The sequence below is a fragment of the Cherax quadricarinatus genome, chromosome 36, assembly GCF_038502225.1.
Source record: "Cherax quadricarinatus isolate ZL_2023a chromosome 36, ASM3850222v1, whole genome shotgun sequence".
NCBI classification, from domain to species: domain Eukaryota; kingdom Metazoa; phylum Arthropoda; class Malacostraca; order Decapoda; family Parastacidae; genus Cherax; species Cherax quadricarinatus.
In genome coordinates this window covers 6891614-6917919 of record NC_091327.1, presented here as the reverse complement: position 1 = coordinate 6917919, position 26306 = coordinate 6891614, and the positions used below count along the sequence as shown (strand labels likewise).

The 26306-nt window shown below is 40.0% G+C and overlaps 1 protein-coding gene across 2 annotated transcripts in view; it reads right to left on the bottom strand.

Annotated features, from left to right (window-relative positions):
• Nucleotides 1-26306, bottom strand: part of LOC128691314 (DNA-dependent protein kinase catalytic subunit) — a 1096584-nt gene that overhangs the window by 301846 nt on the left and 768432 nt on the right. For both annotated transcript variants that reach the window (XM_070091676.1, XM_070091677.1), the window contains one exon: nt 22670-22818. In XM_070091676.1, the coding sequence (XP_069947777.1) occupies nt 22670-22818 (149 nt within the window). The remainder of the gene's footprint in view (nt 1-22669; nt 22819-26306) is intronic.

Here is a 26306-nt window from a genome sequence, read left to right as displayed (position 1 = left end):
ATTTACAAATTGGCGATTTCGCTCACTTTGAGCCCTATTTTCGGCTAATTCCATTGTTCCAGTCGACCAAACTCATAGCTATTTCTTTAGAACATCATTTTTCCTATCGATTGAGTACAAGAAACTGCCCATTTACCAATATCAACTACCCAATAACATGGTCAGAAATTTGCAATTTGGCAAATTTAACGAAAATTAAAAAAATATGACAATTTCAAAAAAAGGTCCAGAATGAACAATGCAGACATTCCTGGCTCTAAAATAACATTTTCTTTGTTCATCAGTCATGTCTCCAGGCCCCTCTGATATTACTCTTGCTTTCTATTTTGAATTTTTATTCAAACAAAAAATAGAAGATTTACTATTATGCAGACTACTGCATAAACACGCTAGATAACAGGGATACCTTGCTACTCCTACTTACACTTTGGTCACACTTCACAGACACGCACATGCATATATATATATACATACATCTAGGTTTTTCTCCTTTTTCTAAATAGCTCTTGTTCTTTTTTATTTCTTCTATTGTCCATGGGGAAGTGGAAAAGAATCTTTCCTCCGTAAGCCATGCGTGTCGTATGAGGCGACTAAAATGCCGGGAGCAATGGGCTAGTAACCCCTTCTCCTGTATACATTTACTAAAAAAGAGAAGAAGAAAAACTTTATAAAACTGGGATGCTTAAATGTGCGTGGATGTAGTGCGGATGACAAGAAACAGATGATTGCTGATGTTATGAATGAAAAGAAGTTGGATGTCCTGGCTCTAAGCGAAACAAAGCTGAAGGGGGTAGGAGAGTTTCAGTGGGGGGAAATAAATGGGATTAAATCTGGAGTATCTGAGAGAGTTAGAGCAAAGGAAGGGGTAGCAGTAATGTTAAATGATCAGTTATGGAAGGAGAAAAGAGAATATGAATATGTAAATTCAAGAATTATGTGGATTAAAGTAAAGGTTGGATGCGAGAAGTGGGTCATAATAAGCGTGTATGCACCTGGAGAAGAGAGGAATGCAGAGGAGAGAGAAAGATTTTGGGAGATGTTAAGTGAATGTATAGGAGCCTTTGAACCAAGTGAGAAAGTAATTGTGGTAGGGGACCTGAATGCTAAAGTAGGAGAAACTTTTAGAGAGGGTGTGGAAGGTAAGTTTGGGGTGCCAGGTGTAAATGATAATGGGAGCCCTTTGATTGAACTTTGTATAGAAAGGGGTTTAGTTATAGGTAATACATATTTTAAGAAAAAGAGGATAAATAAGTATACACGATATGATGTAGGGCGAAATGACAGTAGTTTGTTGGATTATGTATTGGTAGATAAAAGACTGTTGAGTAGACTTCAGGATGTACATGTTTATAGAGGGGCCACAGATATATCAGATCACTTTCTAGTTGTAGCTACACTGAGAGTAAAAGGTAGATGGGATACAAGGAGAATAGAAGCATCAGGGAAGAGAGAGGTGAAGGTTTATAAACTAAAAGAGGAGGCAGTTTGGGTAAGATATAAACAGCTATTGGAGGATAGATGGGCTAATGAGAGCATAGGCAATGGGGTCGAAGAGGTATGGGGTAGGTTTAAAAATGTAGTGTTAGAGTGTTCAGCAGAAGTTTGTGGTTACAGGAAAGTGGGTGCAGGAGGGAAGAGGAGCGATTGGTGGAATGATGATGTAAAGAGAGTAGTAAGGGAGAAAAAGTTAGCATATGAGAAGTTTTTACAAAGTAGAAGTGATGCAAGGAGGGAAGAGTATATGGAGAAAAAGAGAGAGGTTAAGAGAGTGGTGAAGCAATGTAAAAAGAGAGCAAATGAGAGAGTGGGTGAGATGTTATCAACAAATTTTGTTGAAAATAAGAAAAAGTTTTGGAGTGAGATTAACAAGTTAAGAAAGCCTAGAGAACAAATGGATTTGTCAGTTAAAAATAGGAGAGGAGAGTTATTAAATGGAGAGTTAGACGTATTGGGAAGATGGAGGGAATATTTTGAGGAATTGTTAAATGTTGATGAAGATAGGGAAGCTGTGATTTCGTGTATAGGGCAAGGAGGAATAACATCTTGTAGGAGTGAGGAAGAGCCAGTTGTGAGTGTGGGGGAAGTTCGTGAGGCAGTAGGTAAAATGAAAGGGGGTAAGGCAGCCGGGATTGATGGGATAAAGATAGAAATGTTAAAAGCAGGTGGGGATATAGTTTTGGAGTGGTTGGTGCAATTATTTAATAAATGTATGGAAGAGGGTAAGGTACCTAGGGATTGGCAGAGAGCATGCATAGTTCCTTTGTATAAAGGCAAAGGGGATAAAAGAGAGTGCAAAAATTATAGGGGGATGTCTGTTGAGTGTACCTGGTAAAGTGTATGGTAGAGTTATAATTGAAAGAATTAAGAGTAAGACGGAGAATAGGATAGCAGATGAACAAGGAGGCTTTAGGAAAGGTAGGGGGAGTGTGGACCAGGTGTTTACAGTGAAACATATAAGTGAACAGTATTTAGATAAGGCTAAAGAGGTCTTTCTGGCATTTATGGATTTGGAAAAGGCGTATGACAGGGTGGATAGGGGGGCAATGTGGCAGATGTTGCAAGTGTATGGTGTAGGAGGTAGGTTACTGAAAGCAGTGAAGAGTTTTTACGAGGATAGTGAGGCTCAAGTTAGAGTATGTAGGAAAGAGGGAAATTTTTTCCCAGTAAAAGTAGGCCTTAGACAAGGATGTGTGATGTCACCGTGGTTGTTTAATATATTTATAGATGGGGTTGTAAGAGAAGTAAATGCGAGGGTCTTGGCAAGAGGCGTGGAGTTAAAAGATAAAGAATCACACACAAAGTGGGAGTTGTCACAGCTGCTCTTTGCTGATGACACTGTGCTCTTGGGAGATTCTGAAGAGAAGCTGCAGAGATTGGTGGATGAATTTGGTAGGGTGTGCAAAAGAAGAAAATTAAAGGTGAATACAGGAAAGAGTAAGGTTATGAGGATAACAAAAAGATTAGGTGATGAAAGATTGAATATCAGATTGGAGGGGGAGAGTATGGAGGAGGTGAACGTATTCAGATATTTGGGAGTGGACGTGTCAGCGGATGGGTCTATGAAAGATGAGGTGAATCATAGAACTGATGAGGGAAAAAGAGTGAGTGGTGCACTTAGGAGTCTGTGGAGACAAAGAACTTTGTCCTTGGAGGCAAAGAGGGGAATGTATGAGAGTATAGTTTTACCAACGCTCTTATATGGGTGTGAAGCGTGGGTGATGAATGTTGCAGCGAGGAGAAGGCTGGAGGCAGTGGAGATGTCATGTCTGAGGGCAATGTGTGGTGTGAATATAATGCAGAGAATTCGTAGTTTGGAAGTTAGGAGGAGGTGCGGGATTACCAAAACTGTTGTCCAGAGGGCTGAGGAAGGGTTGTTGAGGTGGTTCGGACATGTAGAGAGAATGTAGCGAAACAGAATGACTTCAAGAGTGTATCAGTCTGTAGTGGAAGGAAGGCGGGGTAGGGGTCGGCCTAGGAAGGGTTGGAGGGAGGGGGTAAAGGAGGTTTTGTGTGCGAGGGGCTTGGACTTCCAGCAGGCATGCGTGAGCGTGTTTGATAGGAGTGAATGGAGACAAATGGTTTTTAATACTTGACGTGCTGTTGGAGTGTGAGCAAAGTAACATTTATGAAGGGATTCAGGGAAACCGGCAGGCCGGACTTGAGTCCTGGAGATGGGAAGTACAGTGCCTGCACTCTGAAGGAGGGGTGTTAATGTTGCAGTTTAAAAACTGTAGTGTAAAGCACCCTTCTGGCAAGACAGTGATGGAGTGAATGATGGTGAAAGTTTTTCTTTTTCGGGCCACCCTGCCTTGGTGGGAATCGGCCAGTGTGATAATAAAAAAAAAAAATAAAAATACTGCAATACTGTAATAATTGTATAAATAATGTCAACCAATTCATGACTGCATATTAGAATGGCTAGTTGGACATTTATTGGACAATAACATCATTTGTTTACTTTTGAACATCGGCAAAAATCAAACATTTTCCCTACTTCAGTACAGGAAAGACTGTGCTATAACTTAAATTGCCAGGCACACCATCTAAAGGAGACAAAAAGATACAAAACATCCAGACCATGGGAAAACCTGGGTAGCCACAGCCACTCAAGAGGGAGAGGTGTTTTAGTGCCAGGAAGAAAAAAAAGCTGGCAGGAAATGGCAGAAATCGTACACCAAATCCAGTCATTCCTGGAGTGGAGCCACAGTTGATGGCCTCCACTCCAAACCAACAGATACAGATACTAATGCCGGAAAAAAAAGTCCCCCCCCAGTACCACCAGTCCGATGACATTCTTTGCAAATATACAGGGTCTAAAGCCAGCAACGAACAACAAAATACTTTTCATCTGTGGACTGCTTGCAGAGGCAAATTCAATGTTCGTGGCTTTCACAGAGACCCACATAAAGGATCACTTGGACAACGAAATATGGATCCCAGGTTACAACCTATACAGATGCGAGAGAGTGAACAGGCAAAAGGAAGGGGGGTTAGCCTGTATATCGCAGAGTCACTTGTTTGCACAGAACTGCTTAATGCCTCAAATGATGTAGTGGAAGTTTTAGCAGTAAAGATCGAGAACCAAAACCTAGTCATTGTGGTAGTCTACAAGCCTCCGGATGCAACGTCCCAGCAATTCCAGGAACAGCTGTTAAAAAATGACCACTGTCTGGAAAATCTGCCAGCTCCTGCCCCCAACATCTTGCTCATGGGAGATTTCAACTTAAGGCACCTAAAATGGAGGAATATAGCAAATAATGTTGTTGCAGTGATAACACCAGGAGGCAGCTCTTACGAGAATTCACACACACACAAGCTTTTAAATCTCTGCACGAAATTCAACTTAAAGCAGCAAATAATAGAGGCTCTAGACTGGAGAATACACTAGATCTCATCTTCACTAACAATGATGATCTGATATGAAATGTCACCATATCAAAAACAATATACTCAGATCACAACATAATCGAGGTTCAGACATGTATGCGCGGAGCTCCAGACTGACATAATGAGATTAGTCATGAGGAAGCCTTTACCAAACTCAACTTCAATAATAAGAACATAAAGTGGGACCAAGTAAACTAAGTCCTAACCGATATAAGCTGGGAAGATAGACTAAGCAACACAGACCCCAACTTATGCCTAGAACAAATTAACTCGGTGGCACTCAATGTATGCTCAAGGCTTATTCCTTTAAGAAAAAGAAGGAGTAGATGTAAAATAGGAAGAGACAGGCGCTCCCTTTACAGGCGATGAAAAAGAATAACAGAGCGGCTAAAAGAGACCAATATACCTGAAATGTGTAGGGAGTCATTGATCAGAGAAATAGCAAACATCGAACTTAAGCTAAAGGAATCTTATAGGAGTCAGGAATCGCGGGAAGAACTAAAAGCCATAAATGAAATCGAAAGAAACCCAAAGTATTTCTTTTCCTACGCCAAATCAAAGTCGAGAACAACGTCCAGTATTGGGCCCCTACTTAAACAAGATGGGTCCTACACAGATGACAGCAAGGAAATGAGTGAGCTACTCAAGTCCCAATATGACTCAGTTTTTAGCAAGCCGCTAACCAGACTGAGAGTCGTAGATCAAAGTGAATTTTTTATGAGAGAGCCACAAAATTTGGTTAACACAAGCCTATCTGATGTTACCCTGACGCCAAATGACTTTGAACAGGCGATAAATGACATGCCCATGCACTCTGCCCCAGGGCCAGACTCATGGAACTCCGTGCTCATCAAGAACTGCAAGAAGCCCCTATCATGAGCTTTTACCATCCAATGGAGAGGAAGCATGGACACGGGGGTCGTCCCACAGCTACTAAAAACAACAGACATAGCCCCACTCCACAAAGGGGGCAGTAAAGCAATAGCAAAGAACTACAGACCAATAGCACTAACATCCCATATCATAAAAAACTTTGAAATGGCCCTAAGAAGCAACATTGCCACCCATCTAGAAACCCATCAATTACACAACCCAGGTAAACATGGGTTTAGAGCAGGTCGCTCCTGTCTGTCTCAACTACTGGATCACTACGACAAGGTCCTAGATGCACTAGAAGACAAAAAGAATGCAGATGTAATATATACAGACTTTGCAAAAGCCTTCAACAAGTGTGACCATGGTGTAATAGCACACAAAATGCGTGCTAAATTAATAACAGGAAAAGTTGGTAGATGGATCTATAATTTCCTCACAAACAGAATACAAAGAGTAGTAGTCAACAGAGTAAAGTCCGAGGCGGCTACGGTGAAAAGCTCTGTTCCACAAGGCACAGTACTCGCTCCCATCTTGTTTCTCATCTTCATATCTGACATAGACAAGGATGTCAGCCACAACACCATGTCTTCCTTTGCAGATGACACCCGAATCTGCATGACAGTGTCTTCCATTGCAGACACTGCAAGGCTCCAGGCAGACATCAACCAAATATTTCAATGGGCTGCAGAAAACAATATGAAGTTCAACGATGAGAAATTTCAATTACTCCAATATGGTAAAAAGGAGGAACTCAAAACTTCATCAGAGTACAAAACAAATTTTAGCCACAAAATAGAGCGAAAAACCAACGTCAAAGACCTGGGAGTGATCATGTCGAAGGATCTCACCTTCAAGGACCATAACATTATATCAATCGCAGCTGCTAGAAAAATGACAGGATGGATAATGAGAACCTTCAAAACTAGGGATGCCAAGCCTATGACAACACTCTTCAGGTCGCTTGTTCTATCTAGGCAGGAATATTGCTGCACACTAACAGCACCTTTTAAGGCAGGTGAAATTGCTGACCTAGAAAATGTACAGAGAACCTTCACAGCGCTCATAACGGAGATAAAACACCTCAATCACTGGGAGCACTTAAAGTTCCTGAACCTGTATTCCCTGGAATGCAGGCAGGAGAGATACATGATTATATACACCTGGAAAATCCTAGAGGGACTAGTACCGAACTTGCAAATGAAAATCACTCACAACGAAAGCAAAAGACTTGGCAGACGATGCAACATTCCCCCAATGAAAAGCAGGGGTGTCACTAGCACGTTAAGAGACAATACAATATGTGTCAGGAACCCGAGACTGTTCAACTGCCTCCCAGCATACATAAGGAGGATTACCAATAGACCCGTGGCAGTCTTCAAGCTGGCACTGGACAAGCACCTAAAGTCGGTACCTGACCAGCCGGGCTGTGGCTCGTACGTTGGATTGTGTGCAGCCAGCAGTAAAAGCTTGGTTGATCAGGCTCTGATCCACCAGGAGTCCTGGTCATAGACTGGACCGTGGGGGCATTGACCCCTGGAACTCTCTCCAGGTAAACACCAGGTACTTTGAGCTCCATTTCCAGGTTCTTTTTATAGTAAAATCAATCAAAATCACCTCTACTTCTATAATATGTTTTCCATTCTATCAAATGAGACCAAGAAAACAAGAATACAACCATAAATACTATATGAAAATAGAACACAAATTTGGCATTTTAATTAAAAAAAACTGTCGGAGGTTTTTTTTCTCATTATGCACTGCGTGTTCCAGGATTTTTTTTATATGGTGCACACTGACCACACAGACCCATTCTCTCACAAGTGGGCCTACCAGCTTTCTCCTTCTTGATTTTAAGCCGCTAGAATTTATGAGTGTACATACGTCAAACACGGTACCTCGTAAGACGAATACAGTAGGGCCCCACTTATATGGCAGGTTAGGTTCCAGGCTACCGCAGTAAAGCGGAAATCGCCGTAAAGTGGAACACCCTTTTTTTCCACTTATAAATGCATACAAATACTAGATAACAAGTTTACACTAACATATATTAAGTTAGCAACAGAACTAGGCATCAAAAAACAATAAAAAAGTACAATACACACATAGTGCACTCATTACTTACCTTAAAATATTTATAGTCTTAATCTAGGGTGAGACAAGAAGTATTTATTGTAAGAAATCAAGTGTGGTATGTATGGTAGTCAGCCGGGCTACCATACCAGGCCACCCCACCTACACATAATATTCTATTACTAAATATTTAAGCATCCCAGAGCGATAAAATGCATATACAGTTTACTCATTACTTACCTTAAAATATTTGTAGTCTTAATCTAGGGTGAGATAAATAGTATTTATTGTAAAAAATCAAGTGTGGTATGTATGGTAGTCAGCCGGGCTACCATACCAGGCCAACCCACCCACACATATATTCTATGATATTTAAGCATCCTGCCAGATGACTGTGAAACAGAAACCTGTAACTGTTTTGCATGATGGTAGGATTGCTGGTTTCTTTTTCTGTATCATAAACACGCTACATAACAGGGATATCTTGCTACTCCTACTTACACTTTGGTCACACTTCACAGACACGCACATGCATATATATATACATACATCTAGGTTTTTCTCCTTTTTCTAAATAGCTCTAGTTCCTCTTTATTTCTTCTATTGTCCATGGGGAAGTGGAAAAGAATCTTTCCTCCGTAAGCCATGCGTGTCATATGAGGCGACTAAAATGCCAGGAGCAATGGGCTAGTAACCCCTTCTCCTGTAGACATTTACTAAAAAAGAGAAGAAGAAAAACTTTATAAAACTGGGATGCTTAAATGTGCGTGGATGTAGTGCGGATGACAAGAAACAGATGATTGCTGATGTTATGAATGAAAAGAAGTTGGATGTCCTGGCCCTAAGCGAAACAAAGCTGAAGGGGGTAGGGGAGTTTCGGTGGGGGGAAATAAATGGGATTAAATCTGGAGTATCTGAGAGAGTTAGAGCAAAGGAAGGGGTAGCAGTAATGTTGAATGATCAGTTATGGAAGGAGAAAAGAGAATATGAATGTGTAAATTCAAGAATTATGTGGATTAAAGTAAAGGTTGGATGCGAGAAGTGGGTCATAATAAGCGTGTATGCACCTGGAGAAGAGAGGAATGCAGAGGAGAGAGAAAGATTTTGGGAGATGTTAAGTGAATGTATAGGAGCCTTTGAACCAAGTGAGAAAGTAATTGTGGTAGGGGACCTGAATGCTAAAGTAGGAGAAACTTTTAGAGAGGGTGTGGAAGGTAAGTTTGGGGTGCCAGGTGTAAATGATAATGGGAGCCCTTTGATTGAACTTTGTATAGAAAGGGGTTTAGTTATAGGTAATACATATTTTAAGAAAAAGAGGATAAATAAGTATACACGATATGATGTAGGGCGAAATGACAGTAGTTTGTTGGATTATGTATTGGTAGATAAAAGACTGTTGAGTAGACTTCAGGATGTACATGTTTATAGAGGGGCCACAGATATATCAGATCACTTTCTAGTTGTAGCTACACTGAGAGTAAAAGGTAGATGGGATACAAGGAGAATAGAAGCATCAGGGAAGAGAGAGGTGAAGGTTTATAAACTAAAAGAGGAGGCAGTTTGGGTAAGATATAAACAGCTATTGGAGGATAGATGGGCTAATGAGAGCATAGGCAATGGGGTCGAAGAGGTATGGGGTAGGTTTAAAAATGTAGTGTTAGAGTGTTCAGCAGAAGTTTGTGGTTACAGGAAAGTGGGTGCAGGAGGGAAGAGGAGCGATTGGTGGAATGATGATGTAAAGAGAGTAGTAAGGGAGAAAAAGTTAGCATATGAGAAGTTTTTACAAAGTAGAAGTGATGCAAGGAGGGAAGAGTATATGGAGAAAAAGAGAGAGGTTAAGAGAGTGGTGAAGCAATGTAAAAAGAGAGCAAATGAGAGAGTGGGTGAGATGTTATCAACAAATTTTGTTGAAAATAAGAAAAAGTTTTGGAGTGAGATTAACAAGTTAAGAAAGCCTAGAGAACAAATGGATTTGTCAGTTAAAAATAGGAGAGGAGAGTTATTAAATGGAGAGTTAGACGTATTGGGAAGATGGAGGGAATATTTTGAGGAATTGTTAAATGTTGATGAAGATAGGGAAGCTGTGATTTCGTGTATAGGGCAAGGAGGAATAACATCTTGTAGGAGTGAGGAAGAGCCAGTTGTGAGTGTGGGGGAAGTTCGTGAGGCAGTAGGTAAAATGAAAGGGGGTAAGGCAGCCGGGATTGATGGGATAAAGATAGAAATGTTAAAAGCAGGTGGGGATATAGTTTTGGAGTGGTTGGTGCAATTATTTAATAAATGTATGGAAGAGGGTAAGGTACCTAGGGATTCGCAGAGAGCATGCATAGTTCCTTTGTATAAAGGCAAAGGGGATAAAAGAGAGTGCAAAAATTATAGGGGGATGTCTGTTGAGTGTACCTGGTAAAGTGTATGGTAGAGTTATAATTGAAAGAATTAAGAGTAAGACGGAGAATAGGATAGCAGATGAACAAGGAGGCTTTAGGAAAGGTAGGGGGTGTGTGGACCAGGTGTTTACAGTGAAACATATAAGTGAACAGTATTTAGATAAGGCTAAAGAGGTCTTTGTGGCATTTATGGATTTGGAAAAGGCATATGACAGGGTGGATAGGGGGGCAATGTGGCAGATGTTGCAGGTGTATGGTGTAGGAGGTAGGTTACTGAAAGCAGTGAAGAGTTTTTACAAGGATAGTGAGGCTCAAGTTAGAGTATGTAGGAAAGAGGGAAATTATTTCCCAGTAAAAGTAGGCCTTAGACAAGGATGTGTGATGTCACCGTGGTTGTTTAATATATTTATAGATGGGGTTGTAAGAGAAGTAAATGCGAGGGTCTTGGCAAGAGGCGTGGAGTTAAAAGATAAAGAATCACACATAAAGTGGGAGCTGTCACAGCTGCTCTTTGCTGATGACACTGTGCTCTTGGGAGATTCTGAAGAGAAGTTGCAGAGATTGGTGGATGAATTTGGTAGGGTGTGCAAAAGAAGAAAATTGAAAGTGAATACAGGAAAGAGTAAGGTTATGAGGATAACAAAAAGATTAGGTGATGAAAGATTGGATATCAGATTGGAGGGAGAGAGTATGGAGGAGGTGAATGTATTCAGATATTTGGGAGTGGACGTGTCAGCGGATGGCTCTATGAAAGATGAGGTGAATCATTGAATTGATGAGGGGAAAAGGGTGAGTGGTGCACTTAGGAGTCTCTGGAGACAAAGAACTTTGTCCTTGGAGGCAAAGAGGGGAATGTATGAGAGTATAGTTTTACCAACGCTCTTATATGGGTGTGAAGCATGGGTGATGAATGTTGCAGCGAGGAGAAGGCTGGAGGCAATGGAGATGTCATGTCTGAGAGCAATGTGTGGTGTGAATATAATGCAGAGAATTCGTAGTTTGGAAGTTAGGAGGAGGTGCGGGATTACCAAAACTATTGTCCAGAGGGCTGAGGAAGGGTTGTTGAGGTGGTTCGGACATGTGGAGAGAATGGAGTGAAACAGAATAACTTCAAGAGTGTATCAGTCTGTAGTGGAAGGAAGGCGGGGTAGGGGTTGGCCTAGGAAAGGTTGGAGGGAGGGGGTAAAGGAGGTTTTGTGTGCGAGGGGCTTGGACTTCCAGCAGGCATGCGTGAGCGTGTTTGATAGGAGTGAATGGAGACAAATGGTTTTTAATACTTGACGTGCTGTTGGAGTGTGAGCAAAGTAACATTTATGAAGGGGTTCAGGGAAACCGGCAGGCCGGACTTGAGTCCTGGAGATAGGAAGTACAGTGCCTGCACTCTGAAGGAGGGGTGTTAATGTTGCAGTTTAAAAACTGTAGCGTAAAGCACCCTTCTGGCAAGACAGTGATGGAGTGAATGTTGGTGAAAGTTTTTCTTTTTCGGGCCACCCTGCCTTGGTGGGAATCGGCCAGTGTGATAATAAATAAAAATTTAAGCATCCCAGAGCAATATATACAGTTCACTCATTACTTACCTTAAAATATTTGTAGTCTTAATGTAGGGTCAGGAGTAAGTAAATGAGATAAAAACGAATAAATGAGAGAGAAAGAATGAGTGCATGAGGACAGGCACAGAGTTATGTAAACAAACCAGACGAAGGTAAGTTTTGTAAACAAAGTGTACACGTCTGGTTTGTGTACAAGTTACATTGTGTACAAGTTGTCTCTACATTGATACGGTAGAATAAATAAAGAAGAACACTCCCATTCTCATGTAACACCATTTTGAGAAGAAATGACACTCTGAGTGAAGGCAATGGAAATAAGTCACTCTGTCTGACTTTTTTGGGTTAATCCAGGTTCTCTACACATATGCTGTTATGTATGATAATCTATGTAACTGTATTTGTGTATACCTGAATAAACTTACTTACATACAAATGAAAGGAATAATTTTCTATAGTTACCCCCAGTAACACATTTTCTCTTATGTTAGATTAGAGAAAATGTTATTCTTGGCATCACTTGCACAAGTTATCCGGCTAACGCATCTCATATTTATGTTTATTTATTCTATTGTGGGGTGTATTTATCATCTTTATATGTTATGTATCATGTTTATTATATAATTTTGAAAAAAATATCATGGATGGATTAATGAAAATGTGTATATTAACGTAATATACGACATTTAATGAGACTCGGTGATGATGATGATTATTATTATTTCTAACATGGCATCACTTGTGCAAGTCGTCTGCTACCACATCTCATATTTATGTTTATTTATTCTATTGTGGGGTGTATTTATCATCTTTATATGTTATGTATCATGTTTATTATATAATTTTGAAAAAATATCATAGATGGATTAATGAAAATGTGTATATTAACGTAATATACGACATTTAAATGAGACTCGGTGATTATTATTATCATTACTATGATGTCTGGAGACATAAAACACACTTACTGAGTTTAATGTGTACCTGCATGCCAGCACAGTACGTAAGTTTATTTAAGTACAGGTACACATAAGTATAACTATCAGAGTACAGTGGACCCCCGGTTAACGAACTTTTTTCATTCCAGTAGTATGTTCAGGTGCCAGTACTGACCGAATTTTTTCCCATAAGGAATATTGTGAAGTAGATTAGTCCATTTCAGACCCCCAAACATACACGTACAAACGCACTTACATAAATACACTTACATAATTGGTCGCATTTGGAGGTGATCGTTAAGCGGGGGTCCACTGTATATATAAAATATGAAATAACTTTTAAAAATACTTAAAATTTTGGAGTTTCCAGACATAATAGAGAGACTTAGTGCTTACGGATCTCACAGAGAATGTAAACAAACCGGGTGGGGCGCGGTGACCGTATCAGAAAGTCAAGTGGGGGAGCCGTATAGCGAGTTTTGGTCATAATTTGAAATGACCGTATTAGCGGAATGCCGTAAAGCGAAACGCCGTAAAGTGGGGCCCTACTGTATATACGGCCGCGACAGTCAAAGGGTTAAATATACATCGCATATAATAAACACTGCATGTTTACAGTGGACCCCCGCATACCGATGGCACCACATAACGATTAATCCGCATACCGCTTGCTTTAATCGCAAAAATTTTACCTCGCATACCGCTTAAAAACCCGCTCACCGATTTTCGTCCGAGACGCGTCCAATGTGCGCCCTCAGCCAGCCTCACATGTGCCGCCCGTGCCATTGTTTACCAGCCAGCCTCCGCGGTAACATCCAAGCATACAATCGGAATATTTCGTATTATTACAGTGTTTTCGGTGCTGTTTCTGGAAAATAAGTGACCATGGGCCCCAAGAAAGCTTCTAGTGCCAACCCTACACCAATAAGGGTGAGAATTCCAATAGAAATGAAGAAAGAGATCATTGATAAGTATGAAAGTGGAGTGCGTATCGCCGACCTGGTCAGGTTGTACAAGAAACCCCAATCAACCATCGCTACTATTGTGGGCACCAGAAAGGCAATCAAGGAAGCTGTTCTTGCCAAAGGTTTAACTGTGTTTTCGAAACAAAGATTGCAAGTGATGGAAGATGTTGAGAGACTCTTATTGGTGTGGATAAATGAAAAACAGCTAGCAGGAGATAGCATCTCTCAAGCGATCATAAGCGAAAAGGCTAGGAAGTTGCATGAGGATTTAATTAAAAAAATGCCTGCAACTAGTGCTGATGTGAGTGAATTTAAGGCCAGCAAAGGTTGGTTTGAGAGATTTAAGAAGCGTAGTGGCATACATAGTGTGATAAGGCATGGTGAGGCTTCCAGTTCGGACCACAAAGCGGCTGAAAAATATTTGCAGGAATTCAAGGAGTACATAGAGACTGAAGGACTGAAACCTGAACAAGTGTTTAATTGTGATGAAACAGGCCTGTTTTGGAAGAAAATGCCAAGCAGGACCTACATTACTCAGGAGGAAAAGGCACTCCCAGGACATAAGCCTATGAAAGACAGGCTTACTTTGTTGATGTGTTCCAATGCTACTGGTGATTGCAAAGTTAAGCCTTTATTAGTGTATCACTCTGAAACTCCCAGACCGTTCAGGCAAAAGAATGTCCTCAAGGAGAATTTGTGTGTGCTGTGGAGGGCAAACAGTAAGGCATGGGTCACTAGAGACTTTTTCTATGACTGGTTACACCATGCATTTGCCCCCAATGTGAAAGATTACCTAACTAAAAAGAAATTAGAACTTAAGTGCCTCCTGGTGTTAGACAATGCCCCTGGTCATCCTACAGACGTGGCAGAGCGACTTTATGGGGACATGAAATTCATTAAGGTGAAGTTTTTGCCTCCTAATACCACTCCTCTCCTGCAGCCCATGGACCAGCAGGTTATTGCAAACTTCAAAAAACTGTACACAAAAGCTCTGTTTGAAAGGTGTTCTGTAGTGACCTCAGAAACTCAACTGACTCTAAGAGAGTTTTGGAGAGAGCACTTTAATATCCTCAATTGTGTAAACCTTACAGGTAAGGCTTGGGAGCGAGTGACTAAGAAGACCTTGAACTCTGCTTGGAAGAAACTGTGGCCAGAATGTGTAGACAAAAGGGATTCTGAAGGGTTTGAGGCTAACCCTGAGAGGATTATGCCAGTTGAGGAATCCATTGTGGCATTAGGAAAGTCCTTGGGGTTGGAGGTTAGTGGGGAGGATGTGGAAGAGTTGGTGGAGGAGGACAATGAAGAACTAACCACTGATGAGCTGATAGATCAACTTCAAGAGCAAGAGGCCAGACCTGAGAAAACTGGTTCAGAGGAGGGGAGAGAGAAATTGAAGAAGTTGCCTACTGCAAAGATTAAGGAAATGTGTGCAAAGTGGCTTGAAGTGCAAACCTTTTTTGATGAAAATCACCCTCACACAGCTATTGCAAGCCGTGTTGGCAACCTGTACACTGACAATGTTGTGAAACACTTGAGGGAAGTCATAAAGGAACGAGAGGTACAGGCCACTATGGACAGATATGTTGTGCGAAAGAAGTCCAGTGACTCTGAAGCTGGTCCTAGTGGCATTAAAAGAAGAAGGGAAGTAACCCCAGAAAAGGACTCGACACCTCAAGTCTTAATGGAAGGGGATTCCCCTTCTAAACACTAACACTCTCTCTCCCCTCCTCCCATCCCATCAATCATCACCAGATCTTCAATAAAAGTAAGTGTCATGTAAGTGTGCATGCCTTTTTCAGTTTGTGTGTATTAAAATTAACATTTCATGTGGTAAAAAAAAATTTTTTTTCATACTTTTGGGTGTCTTGCACGGATTAATTTGATTTCCATTATTTCTTATGGGGAAAATTCATTCGCATACCGATTATTTCGCATAACAATGACCCCTCTTGCACGGATTAAAATCGGTATGCGGAGGTCCACTGTATATGCTATGTAACATGTTTCTTATATAATTTTGAAGAAGATATAATTGATGGATTAATGAAAATGTCTATATTAATGTAAAATAAGACATTTAATGTACCAGTGATTATTAAATATACATCTCGTATAAACATTGCATGTTTCTATATACTATGTAAAGTGTTTCTTTGGGCTCATGGTTGCTTATTTTGCAATTGCACTCAATCAGTAACCACAAAAAACAATGGATTATAGCAAAATGTTTGGATGAATGAGCAGAAGCTTCCTCATTCGCCGAGACACAGCCAAACTGACGCTCAAGCGGCTGGGGCCGGCGGACAAACGCATCCCAAATGGCCGATCACCGAATTAATTAATGGCCGATTACCGAGTTGACCGATAACAGAACTGGTCGATAACTGGGGGGTCCACTGTATCTGTAAAGTTATTCAAAGTTCAGGAGGTGGGAAGTACAGTGCCTGTACTCTGAATCATGGATGGTATGTTGCATTTTGGAATCTAACTGGAGGGCATTCTGAAGGGTCAATGGCCCCTTGGTCCAGTCCTTGATCAGGCCTTCTGGTGGATCACTGCCTGATTAACCAGACTGTTACTGCAGGTGGCATGCAATCCAATGTATGAACCACAGCCTGGCTGATCAGGTACTGACTTTAGGTATCTGTCCAGTTTTGTCTTGAAGGCAGCCAGGGGTCTATTAGTAATTTACCTTATGCATAGGAGGTTGCTGAATAGTCTTGGCCCCAGACAACATGTTTTTCTTTGTGTATTCATGGTGCCCTTGTTTTACATTGGGGATATTTTACACCATCTGCTTAGTCTTTTGGTTTTGTTGGGAGTGATTTGTGAGTGTCCTTTAGGATTTTCCAGCTGTAGATTATGATGCATCTTTCTCGCCTGCATTCCAGGGAGTATAGGTCAAGAGACTTCAAATGTTCCCACTAACTGAAGTGCTTGATTGAACTTATATGTGCAGTGAAAGGTCTCTGTACATTCTTTAGATCTGCAATTTCACCCACCCTGAACAGGGCTGTTAGTATGCATCAGTATTCCAGCCTGGAGAAAACAAGTGACTTAAAAAAGATCATCACTGGCATGGCAATCCTTGTTTAGAAAGTTCTCATTATCCATCCTATCATTCACCTCGAAGATGCAATAATGACACTGCTTTGATTCTTTACATTACTTTTCCACTATTGTGTGGTCAGAGTTTGTAGTTTACTCCAATCTAGCTATTATTTCCGCAGCGTGGCCACGCTAGCTGGAGATTCGTCTGTAAAAACTTGCATTTGTGGTCACAGAGGTGCCTGTGCTAACTTTCCTATGGTGTAGAAATATACCTAGTTGGATGAATCTTATTGTGGCTAGCTGGTCTAGTGGCTAACGCGACGGGCTGGAGTTTTGAGACTCTATGACCGCGGGTTCAATCCCGGCCGGGGGTATGGTTTATTTGCAATCGTGTCATTACGATTTCTTAAGTCATGTTAACTTAAGTTTATCCTCACTGCTTTCAATAGCCCACTGAAATACGTGGTTTATATCTACTCAGAGATTTACTGTGTACTCAATGGATAACACATGCAGGTTCTAGTATTGTCTGCAAAAGAAGACACGGTGCTATGGTTTACATCTCTGTCTGATATTCGAATGAGGAACAGGATATGGGCAAGTACTGTACCTTGTCGAACAGAGCTTCTCACTGTGGAAGCCTCTGACTTAACTTTGTTTACTAATACTTTTTGTGTTCTATTGGTTACAAAGTTGAAAATCCCTCTGCCCACTTCTCGGGTTATTCCAATAGCACACATTTTGTATGCTATTACACCATGATCACACTTGTCGAAGGCTTCTGCAAACTCTGTTTATACCATATTTGTGCTCTGTTTGTCCTCCAGTGCTTCCAAGATCTTGTCATGGAAGTTGCGAGAGGCAGAGCGACATGTTCTAAACCTATGTTGCACTGGGTTGTGAAATTGTTGGGAATACAAGTAGTTACTGATCATGCATCTTAGAACTCTTTCAAATATTTTTATAATGTAGGAAATTATCACTACCCTCCTGGATGCTTGTCACTGACACTTGTCTACACACTGCTTCAAGGGAACTTCTTCCTTCTTCTTCTTCTTCTATACTCCCGTGTATCCAAAACATTGCTGGGACCTACAAATACTTTGTATATATTCCTAGACAATAGTAAATGACCAAGGCAGATGTAAATGTCCACTTGTCAGTGTGTTTGTGACAATTTGAGTACAATTTCAGTACCTAATATTAGTGTCAGAACAAAGATTGATTATGAAATGACAAGAACTACAACAAATTGTAATTATCAGAACATAAAAATTATTTTTTTTTTTATTATCACACTGGCCGATTCCCACCAAGGCAGGGTGGCCCAAAAAAGAAAAACTTTCACCATCATTCACTCCATCACTGTCTTGCCAGAAGGGTGCTTTACACTACAGTTTTTAAACTGCAACATTAACACCCCTCCTTCAGAGTGCAGGCACTGTACTTCCCATCTCCAGGACTCAAGTCCGGCCTGCCGGTTTCCCTGAACCCCTTCATAAATGTTACTTTGCTCACACTCCAACAGCACGTCAAGTATTAAAAACCATTTGTCTCCATTCACTCCTATCAAACACGCTCACGCATGCCTGCTGGAAGTCCAAGCCCCTCGCACACAAAACCTCCTTTACCCCCTCTCTCCAACCTTTTCTAGGCCGACCCCTACCTCGCCTTCCTTCCACTACAGACTGATACACTCTTGAAGTCATTCTGTTTCGCTCCATTCTCTCTACATGTCCGAACCACCTCAACAACCCTTCCTCAGCCCTCTGGACAACAGTTTTGGTAATCCCGCACCTCCTCCTAACTTCCAAACTACGAATTCTCTGCATTATATTCACACCACACATTGCCCTCAGACATGACATCTCCACTGCCTCCAGCCTTCTCCTCGCTGCAACATTCATCACCCATGCTTCACACCCATATAAGAGTGTTGGTAAAACTATACTCTCATACATTCCCCTCTTTGCCTCCAAGGACAAAGTTCTGTCTCCACAGACTCCTAAGTGCACCACTCACTCTTTTCCCCTCATCAATTCTATGATTCACCTCATCTTTCACAGACCCATCCGCTGACACGTCCACTCCCAAATATCTGAATACATTCACCTCCTCCATACTCTCTCCCTCCAATCTGATATTCAATCTTTCATCACCTAATCTTTTTGTTATCCTCATAACCTTACTCTTTCCTGTACTCACCTTTAATTTTCTTCTTTTGCACACCCTACCAAATTCATCCACCAATCTCTGCAACTTCTCTTCAGAATCTCCCAAGAGCACAGTGTCATCAGCAAAGAGCAGCTGTGACAACTCCCACTTTGTGTGTGATTCTTTATCTTTTAACTCCACACCTCTTGCCAAGACCCTCGCATTTACTTCTCTTACAACCCCATCTATAAATATATTAAACAACCACGGTGACATCACACATCCTTGTCTAAGGCCTACTTTTACTGGGAAATAATTTCCCTCTTTCCTACATACTCTAACTTGAGCCTCACTATCCTCGTAAAAACTCTTCACTGCTTTCAGTAACCTACCTCCTACACCATACACCTGCAACATCTGCCACATTGCCCCCCTATCCACCCTGTCATACGCCTTTCCCAAATCCATAAATGCCATAAAGACCTCTTTAGCCTTATCTAAATACTGTTCACTTATATGTTTCACTGTAAACACCTGGTCCACACACCCCCTACCTTTCCTAAAGCCTCCTTGTTCATCTGCTATCCTATTCTCCGTCTTACTCTTAATTCTTTCAATAATAACTCTACCATACACTTTACCAGGTATACTCAGCAGACTTATCCCCCTATAATTTTTGCACTCTCTTTTATCCCTTTTGCCTTTATACAAAGGAACTATGCATGCTCTCTGCCAATCCCTAGGTACCTTACCCTCTTCCATACATTTATTAAATAATTGCACCAACCACTCCAAAACTATATCCCCACCTGCTTTTAACATTTCTATCTTTATCCCATCAATCCCGGCTGCCTTACCCCCTTTCATTTTACCTACTGCCTCACGAACTTCCCCCACACTCACAACTGGCTCTTCCTCACTCCTACAAGATGTTATTCCTCCTTGTCCTATACACGAAATCACAGCTTCCCTATCTTCATCAACATTTAACAATTCCTCAAAATATTCCCTCCATCTTCCCAATACCTCTAACTCTCCATTTAATAACTCTCCTCTCCTATTTTTAACTGACAAATCCATTTGTTCTCTAGGCTTTCTTAACTTGTTAATCTCACTCCAAAACTTTTTCTTATTTTCAACAAAATTATGTAAAATAATATACAAACGAGAAAAAATGGTATATCAGCAACACTTCTGCAAGCGGCAGCACTCGATGTTGCTGTCATGTGAGCATTAATTAAGTGCCAGCTTTGCAGCCTCATATTTCGTAAGTACTAACCCTAATTTTTTTTATTTTCATCCTATAACTCATAGAAAAATGTGCTGTTTATTTTCATTAAGAAAAATTTTTTTTTTTTATTTTTCAAAATATTTGGAGCACTGGGGAAGTGAACGTATATATACATTTTTACCGTTTACAGGTTAAGGCACACAAAAGGGAGAGTCTTGGAGCTCTTGAACAAAGAGTTCTGCAAGTCTCTGCCTGGGGCTGAGTGCATGGGAATGTTGTTAATCACTTTTTCAAAGTCTAGTAGAGTTGAGGCTATGTTAGAAATTTAGCATACATTGGCAGGTTTTGACCCCTAAACAGTCCAAACGTTTATATACGTTCACTCGCGTAGTGCCCCAAGTTTTTTGAGAAAAAAAAAAAAATTAATAGGAAAAAAGAGCATATGGTATCCAAGAGTCCCCAATTATTTTAATATGGTGCATTTTTTTTAATAGGAAAAAAGAGCATATGGTACCCAGGCATCCCCAATTATTTTAATATGGTGCACACTGAGTGCGCACACCCATTCGCTCATGTCTAGGTGACTCAGGCTTATCGTGGCAGTGTTGAATGAATGACAAAGAAAATGTAATGCTGTCCCTCCACCTGGCTACCACACAGGTCCACAAGTATTACTATCAGAGCACACACAAAATATGCAATAAATGCCAGACAACAAATTTACACTAACTTATTTTAAGTTAGCAATATAAATAGGCATTAAAAACACAATAAAAGGTAAGATACACACAGAGTACACTTATTACTTACCTTAAAATATTAATATTAATGTGTGAGAGGTGAGTGGCAGGGTGTTTATGGAATAAAATCAGAATGGCACACCATCATCCTCTAACTTGGCACTTAATGCAAGAGGCTTACGACTTCTCTTTTTATCACAGCTAACCTTAGACGCCATCGTCAATGAGAGCCAACTAGTTAACGAAAGAGTAAACGAGAGAACGAGATACAGAGTTGAGACATTGTAAGAACACAAACTGAACAGGTAGTGGGCGATCACTTGGTCAGGCGAAATAAATGCATATTAATTTGTGTCTGCTTTTAGTTCATTCACGTACGTTTGTAAGAGTTTGTAAAACATTTACCTCAATATTTTTTTATTATAATAATAATTACCTCACAATACAAATGCTCTTACATTGTGTACAAGTTGTACAAGTTAGTTCAGAATAAACAAACAGCAGCATACCATTTTTAGAGAGAATGAAGATAATAATAATTTTATTATTATTATAATAAAAAGCACTAAAAACACAAGGGTCGTGAATTGCTATATAGAGAGTAAAGGCATACGAAACGAATATTTTTCTACAGTTATCCCCCAGTTTGACTAGAGAAAATGTAATTCTTCCGACACTACCTACACAGCTGCTTTGTAAACAAATCTTATATTTACATCAATTTTTATTCTGTGAGTGTATGTATCATTTTTATATGCTATGTAATGGGTTTCATATATAATTTTGAGGAAAATATCATAGATGAATTAATGAAAATGCCTATATTGATGTAAAATAAGACATTTAGTGTGCCCAAGAGTGATTATTATTACGTAGTATTGGCGTCATGAGTAAAGAGAGACTTAGCGATTTTACACAAATAACTCGCACATAGAAGAAAGGAGCTTACGAGACGAGCTTACTACCACCACTACTACCTCTAATACTACTACCACCACCACCACTACCTCTTCCTGCCTATGTATACCCCTTCCTGCTCTACTTCTCGTTAGTGTGACTTTGTAAATGGTCCAAGTCGGACCGAAACATCGTCATAAGCTCCTCTCTTCTATGTGCAGGTTATTTGTGTATCGTTCCAGCCACGGTATTGTGCCTTTTTCTGTTATTTAGCGATTTCAATGTGTACCTGCACACCAGCACAGTGTGTAAGTATATTTAGGTACAGGTACACATAAGTATAATTATCGGAGTACATATAAAATATGCAGTAACTTTAAAACACTTGAAATTTTGGAAAGTTACCTGACATAATAGATGTGGTCATGGAAAATGTAAACAAACCGGGTAGGGGGCGCCGTATTTGAAAGACCGCTTTCCGTATAGCAAATTTTGGTCATAATTTGACATTGCCATATTAGCGGAACGCTGTGAGGCGAAACACCGTAAAACGGGGCCTTACTGTATTGTGTATTTTTATATGCATATACTTCTATACTGTTGTATTCTGGGCACCTCTGCAAAAACAGTAATTATGTGTGAGTGAGGTGAAAGTGTTGAATGATGATGAAAGTATTTTCTTTTTGGGGATTTTCTTTCTTTTTGGGTCACCCTGCCTCTGTGGGAGACGGCCGACTTGTTGAAAAAAAAAAAAATAATTCTGTAAATTGTGTGTACAGTATTATATTAGGTGTACAGGAAAGTACTTCAGTGCATTTTATGGCCATTTTTGGACACTTTATTTTTAAACATATTAGCTGAAGTGATGTACTAATTAAAGTGAAAATACTAACTTCAAAAACACTAAAAAGAGAAAGGTAACAAACCTTACAACATCGAGGTTATACTTGAAGACATCTGCCCTGTAGTGTGGTGTGTTTATACACAAGAAGCGTAGAACACGAGCTACCATGTTCCTTCCCATTATGCTGTCTTGAGGCATTGCCTTTGAACCCCATCCTAATAGCATTACCATCTGTTTGGGATGAATGAAAATATAACAATCATGGGGAAAATAGCATTGAGAAATGTGGGAAAACTTGTATGAAAGAAAATGTAACATTATTAAATACAGGAGGCAATAAATTAACCCTTTAACTGTCCAAATGTAGATCTATGTTCTTATTCCTAGCGCTTCAAATGTTGATCAACATTTTTTCTTTCCTGCCTTCAAATATGTCGGCAGAGGCCTGATAGGTGTAGGAAGTACAGAATGGGTCTTAACCCCTTGACTGTTTCAGTCGTATATATATATCTTACGAGCCACCGTTTTTGTCGTATATATACTCATAAATTCTAGCGGTTTCAAATCAAGCAGGAGAAAACTGGTAGGCCCACATGTGAGAGAATGGGTCTGTGTGGTCAGTGTGCACCATATAAAAAAAATACTGCAGCACGCAGTGCATGAGAAAAAAAACTCAGACCGTTATTTTTATTAAAATGCCGAATTTGTGGTCTATTTTCGTATAGTATTTATGGTTGTGTTCTCATTTTCTTGGTCTCATTTGATAGAGTATAAAACATATTATAGAAACAGGTGAATTTGAATATTGAAATTGAAAAGAACCTTGAAATGGAACTCAAAGAAGGGGAAATGTTTGATTTTTGCCAATATTCAAAAGTAAACAATGATGCCATTTTCCAATAAATGTCCAAGTAGCCATTCTAATATGCAGTCATGAATGGGTTGACATTATTTATACAATTATTACAATATTGCAGTAGTCTGCATAACAGTAAATCTTCTATTTTTTGTTAGAATAAAAATTCAGAACAGAAAGCAAGAGTAATATCAGAGGGGCCTGGAGACATGACTGATGAACATAGAAAATGTTATTTTAGAGCCAGGAATATCTGCATTGTTCATTCTGGACCCTATTTTGACATTGTCATATTTTTTAATTTTTATGAAATTGGCCAAATTGCAAATTTCTGACCACCTTATTGGGTAGTTGAAATCGGTAAATGGGCAGTTTCTTGTACTCAATCGATAGAAAAAATGGAGTTATAAAGAAATAGCTATGAGTTTGGCCGACCGGAACAATGGAATTAGCCGAAAATAGGGCTCAAAGTGGGCAAAATCGCCGAGTCGTAAATATCGCTGAGGTTGCTAACTTCATGAGAGTGTAATTCTATCAGTTTTCCATCAAATTTCGTTCTTTTGGTGTCATTACACTCGGGAAAAGATTCTCAATTGTTTTATGAGAAAAAATATTTTTGTTTTTTTGGGGGGGAAGTTTTGCAACACCAGGAGACACCTCAGGATTTGGGGTTGCTACAGTGAAGGGGTTAACACTCAGTGTGTGCAGTATTAAAAATATCTGGGACTACTTAGTACCTTGTAGGACAAGGGTGGGCAAACTGCAGCCAGCGGGCCACATGCTGCTTGCCAAAGGTTTTCATGAGGCCCAACATGCTTAAGTCACATACTCACGTATATGCAGCTGAATGAGCAAAACTTCATTCATTTTCCTGTGCTGAAAACACGAGCAGTTAAACTAGCATTATCCGACAAGTACAGTTCACAGTTGATGGCTTTAGAGGTTAGCCCACCCCTGTTGTGGGAGCACCAGCTACAGCAAACAGCATGGCAAGCCTCAGAGATTCACTATCACATTAACACTCCTTTTAGGAGGAAAGTGATGCTGACCCCGAGTTTAGTGGCTTTGAGATGGATGTGGCCAGAAGTAGCCAAAGAAATACAGTGGCACCTCAAGTTTCCAACAGCTCCCAACTCAAAAAATTATGTAAGTGTATCTTTGTAAGAGCTTTTGTAAGTGTATTTTTGGGGGTCTGAAATGGACTAACTATTGCAACCCCTGAATGGGTCACAATGTATATAATGTATATTACCTGTTCTTATAATTTTATATTGCTTATTTTTGCGATAATAGCTAAATCGTAAATATATTGCTTTACATTATTATTTGACTTAGTTATATTTATTAGGTAGGATGTAACATTTATATATTATTCAGTGCTCATAGTTCAAGTGTTGACTAACTACTGTAATTATCGCCCCGCTTGTTACTCTGCCAGCTTCTCTGTGTTGCTGGGCAGCAGCAGTCCACGGAGCAATCATGTGATGAGGGGGGGTGATCACACCTCGCCTGGAGTAGTCTGATGGGCTTCTGAGTCTCTTGTCGGTTGGACGTTCTCCTAACAAGATGTCCCACACTCCTCTCCGTTGTTGGAGGATCGTCTCTGTTGCTTTCTTGTTGTTGGTTCTGTGGAACTCTGTTCACAGAACATTGCCTAGACTTAGTGATTTTCGACGTTGTACTGAGGTTGTGTGTCGCATAGACACACTTCTGACCTAATTTGTACTGGTATCTGTGCACTGTCACAGTCGGGGATATTTCTTATGCTGAACTTAGATTCAGTAGTATCGGAGTTTTATGACTTTTGTGGAGGATCTGCAGATGGTCCCTACTTAGTGTCATTATATTATCTCCTTGTTCCTGATTCTGTGTCGCAGTTGCTTGTTATATTGCTGTTCGGCTTGTCAGTCGTTTTATTGTTCAAGCAAGCTGTTCTGATTGCCAGGTTGGTCTAGAAGTTAGTTTATGTCAGGACTTTTAGTCATTCACTGGTTAAGCCTAGCCGAGTCTTGAGACATAGCGAACTACTTAGAGCACTTACACACATACACACAAACTTACTTGTATATATTTGTATTATGTTATTAATTGCTAACAATGTACCAGACGGTACTTAAAAGCCATTAAGATGTGACATGTGCCTTCAGCACAATACTACTGTACATAAGAGAAGTGATTATTATGATTATTATATTCAATTGATTACTATAATTTACTTTGATAATATACGCCTAGACAATTTTGATATAAATAAACTTATTAAATTTTAATTTCTTTAGTTAGTAGCCTACCAGTTGTAATCCTGAAACACTATTGAATCTTACTGAATTCTAATGGATAATTGGACCAGGATACTGACTACTTATTACAAAAACCCAGTAACAGGCTGGATGCTAGAAGGGAAGTCCTTTCTAGTATTCACTGGAGATCTCTATGCATATTAAAAATCACATTTTTTGTAACGCTAACCTAATTTTCATTATTCATTTTGGGAACAAATTCGTTCGGTATCAGCACTCGAACAGCCTTCTGGAACGAATTAAGTTTGTAACTCGAGGTACCACTGAATAAAACAACATAGAAAATAACCTGTGTTGTAAATGGAAGTGTCATTCTGCCAGAATATCATACCATTTATGCTGTAAGTAGAGAGAAACGATTCTGCAACATGTAATACGTGTTTGGCAGGCCATCCAGACAGAAAGATTTATATATACAGTGGACCCTCGACCAACGATATTAATCCATTCCTGAGAGCTCATTGTTAGTCGAAATTATCGTTAGTCGAGTTAATTTTCCCCATAAGAAATAATGAAAATGAAATTAATCCGTTCCTGACACGCCAAAGTATTGAAAAAAAAAA